Genomic DNA, 2,500 nt, shown 5'->3' on the forward strand with positions numbered 1-2,500 from the left:
TTAAAACTGTCAGTTTATACATTAACTCTTAGCTGTCCAGAAAACTCTGGTGCTCACTTTATCTCTCTATACCGGAGGAGAGTCGCAGCGTGATAGTAGTTAAGGTGCTAAATTCAGCTCTGACTAATCCCAACTGTTATAACGACAACCTGGAGAGAGAAAGAGAGAGAGAGAGAGAGGAGCACAATCACCAATTATCTTGGCGCGTGGCATTTCTAGTTCAAACGGTTAGAGATCATACGTCACGAGTTTGACAGCTTCACACGCCAAATCAGGTTGTTGAGCGCGATGAGTGGCCCCGGGCGTCATTCCGCCGTTTGAAGGAGATTAGCGCGCTCACCACCCCATCTCACACACATCTCCCCAAAGGTCTGGAGAGCTCTCGGGACTCCCCTTCACGCGCCCTAATCCGCGCCTTGCACCCAGAATCTACCTGCCCGCGAAATGGTGAGTATTCTGTCACAACCGGTGACCATTAAAATCCTATTTCTAATGTCTGTTGGTGTCTTATCAACTGCTTTTCGTCAATGAGCCTTAATAATAGTTATTCTCGTAGTCTACATTTGTACGCGCTGTACTTCAATAGACTAAGCATACAAACAACCAATGATGCATTTTGAACCTAATTGACGTGGAAGGCGACTTCGCTTAAATCACGGCGTTCGCCTTTAATCAGCGTGCGCTGGTGCAGGTGCACCTCTCGTGTTTAACGGGATGAGTGTCTCGCACTCACATTGATAATCAAGAGCAACAGGTGCTTTTCGCGTGCAGAAAGTTCAAGGACAATTTTAATCGTTTGGAGTAGTGCAGTGCAAGAGGAAATATGTGTTCTTTTCACGCGAATTTGGACAGTCAATTTATTGAATCTAGATATGGTGTCATTTACCGATCTGGATACTGGGAAACTTCATATTTAATGAGAAATATTTTAGGAGAGAGATTTCGGGACATTTTGTTCTCAGTTTTAATTAGGATTTGTTTTATTGTTACAACTGCATAGTGGACAGTCCAAATAACTCTTGAAATGTATGCATTTTGATACGATTCAGGGTTGTTATCGTTTATGTATGAGCAAGTGTACTTGCTTTAGTAAACACGCCAGTACACAGATGCGTCTCTTGGTTAACACTTGGACGCTCGTCTCATATTGTTCTGCTGCTTATTCCGTTTGTTCAGCAGAGCACCATCCTATCCTGCCAAGATCTGAGCTTTGTGGGGGGGCAGCGCTACAACTGCCCGTACTCCGCCTCGACGTCAGCTGACCCCAGTGTTGACGTTTCCACGGAAACGCTGGTCTCCCTCTGGGACGCCCGTCCCCGGGACAACGCGGCGTGCCAGCAGCACGAGCCGCCACTGCGAGGTAAGTCCTGCAATATCCCGGGATAAGCGGCGCGAGACCATTCCCGGCTGTGCGCGCTTTTGTCAAACTGGAATTTTTCCATCTGGAATTTACAAAAAAGGCGCTGATGTTTTTTCGGGTCTTTGTCAAACTCAAGATGCCGAGTGCTTTCAGAATGTTTTTTTTCACTCTTGCTAAGTGGTTTTAATGGCTGCAATTGGAGTTCCTTGGCAGCAAGATTCGTGCAGTATGCGCTAGAAATGCCAGCCTCAAACTGCCATTTGTTTTTCTTGTTTGTTTTTCGTCATTCATTTACTTCATGTGTGTTATTAGGATTATAACCCAGATGTATTGTCTTTCCGTTAGAATCGCAGCACTCAGACCATGGAGCGGTTTCCCAGCAGACGTGGCCAGACCATCTCTCCCCGCACTTTCAAAGAAATAAGCAGGTGTATATCCAAAACCAGTGTTAAAACTTACAAGCTTAAACGGCCATGTAATTAAGCGTTTGCTGTTTAATAAGAATTGCATTGCTATCACCACTTGTGGAAGTTCTAAACCTTTAAATGATTGTTATGGATAGTCGTGCTAAGTGAATGGTTTCTGCTTTCACAGCTTCAGGACACTTTAATGCAGAGAGATGAGGAACTTGCTCGGCTTCATGAAGAGAACAACAAGCTCAAAGACTTCCTCAACTCCTCCTTTGTTAAATGTCTGGAGGACAAACGAAAGGTGATTAGATGTTATACAGTTCATGGACTTGTTATTAGCAGTTATTAGCAGTTTTACTTGAGTACACCATTTTGGCTAGTTTGGGACTTGACACTTTTTTTGTTTCTTTCTCCAATCCCTCCCTTTACTTTTCCCTCACTCACTCATCCTCTCTCTCTCTCTCTCTCTCTCTCTGTCAATCACCTCTTTGTCAATCTTTACCATCAATTCTCTTCTTTTTCCATCTCTCTCTCTCCTCTGGTTTCTTTCCCCCCTCTCTCTCTCTCTCCCTCTCTCTCTACTGCAGAAGCTGCTCAATGCTCCCAGCCGTCACAGGAAGCGGCGTCAGCAGGTGTGTGTGGAGGAGCGTGGCCACAGTCAGCAGGTGTGTGTGGAAGAGCGTGGCCCTTGTGGGCTGGTTCCGGATTGTGTGGCGAAGCGGACCTGTCG

General features: G+C 45.6%; 1 protein-coding gene across 1 annotated transcript in view; it reads left to right on the forward strand.

The window, feature by feature from the left end:
* gmnc (geminin coiled-coil domain containing) overlaps window positions 1-2,500 on the forward strand; it is a 20,849-nt gene that overhangs the window by 17,491 nt on the left and 858 nt on the right. Inside the window, 5 exon segments of the mRNA XM_031572927.2 lie at window positions 370-447; window positions 1,077-1,360; window positions 1,706-1,788; window positions 1,955-2,071; window positions 2,358-2,500. The exon segment at window positions 2,358-2,500 is cut by the window's right edge and continues 178 nt beyond it. Of these exon segments, the coding sequence (XP_031428787.2) occupies window positions 370-447; window positions 1,077-1,360; window positions 1,706-1,788; window positions 1,955-2,071; window positions 2,358-2,500 (705 nt within the window).

The sequence above is a fragment of the Clupea harengus genome, chromosome 9, assembly GCF_900700415.2.
Source record: "Clupea harengus chromosome 9, Ch_v2.0.2, whole genome shotgun sequence".
In the NCBI taxonomy this organism is placed as follows: domain Eukaryota; kingdom Metazoa; phylum Chordata; class Actinopteri; order Clupeiformes; family Clupeidae; genus Clupea; species Clupea harengus.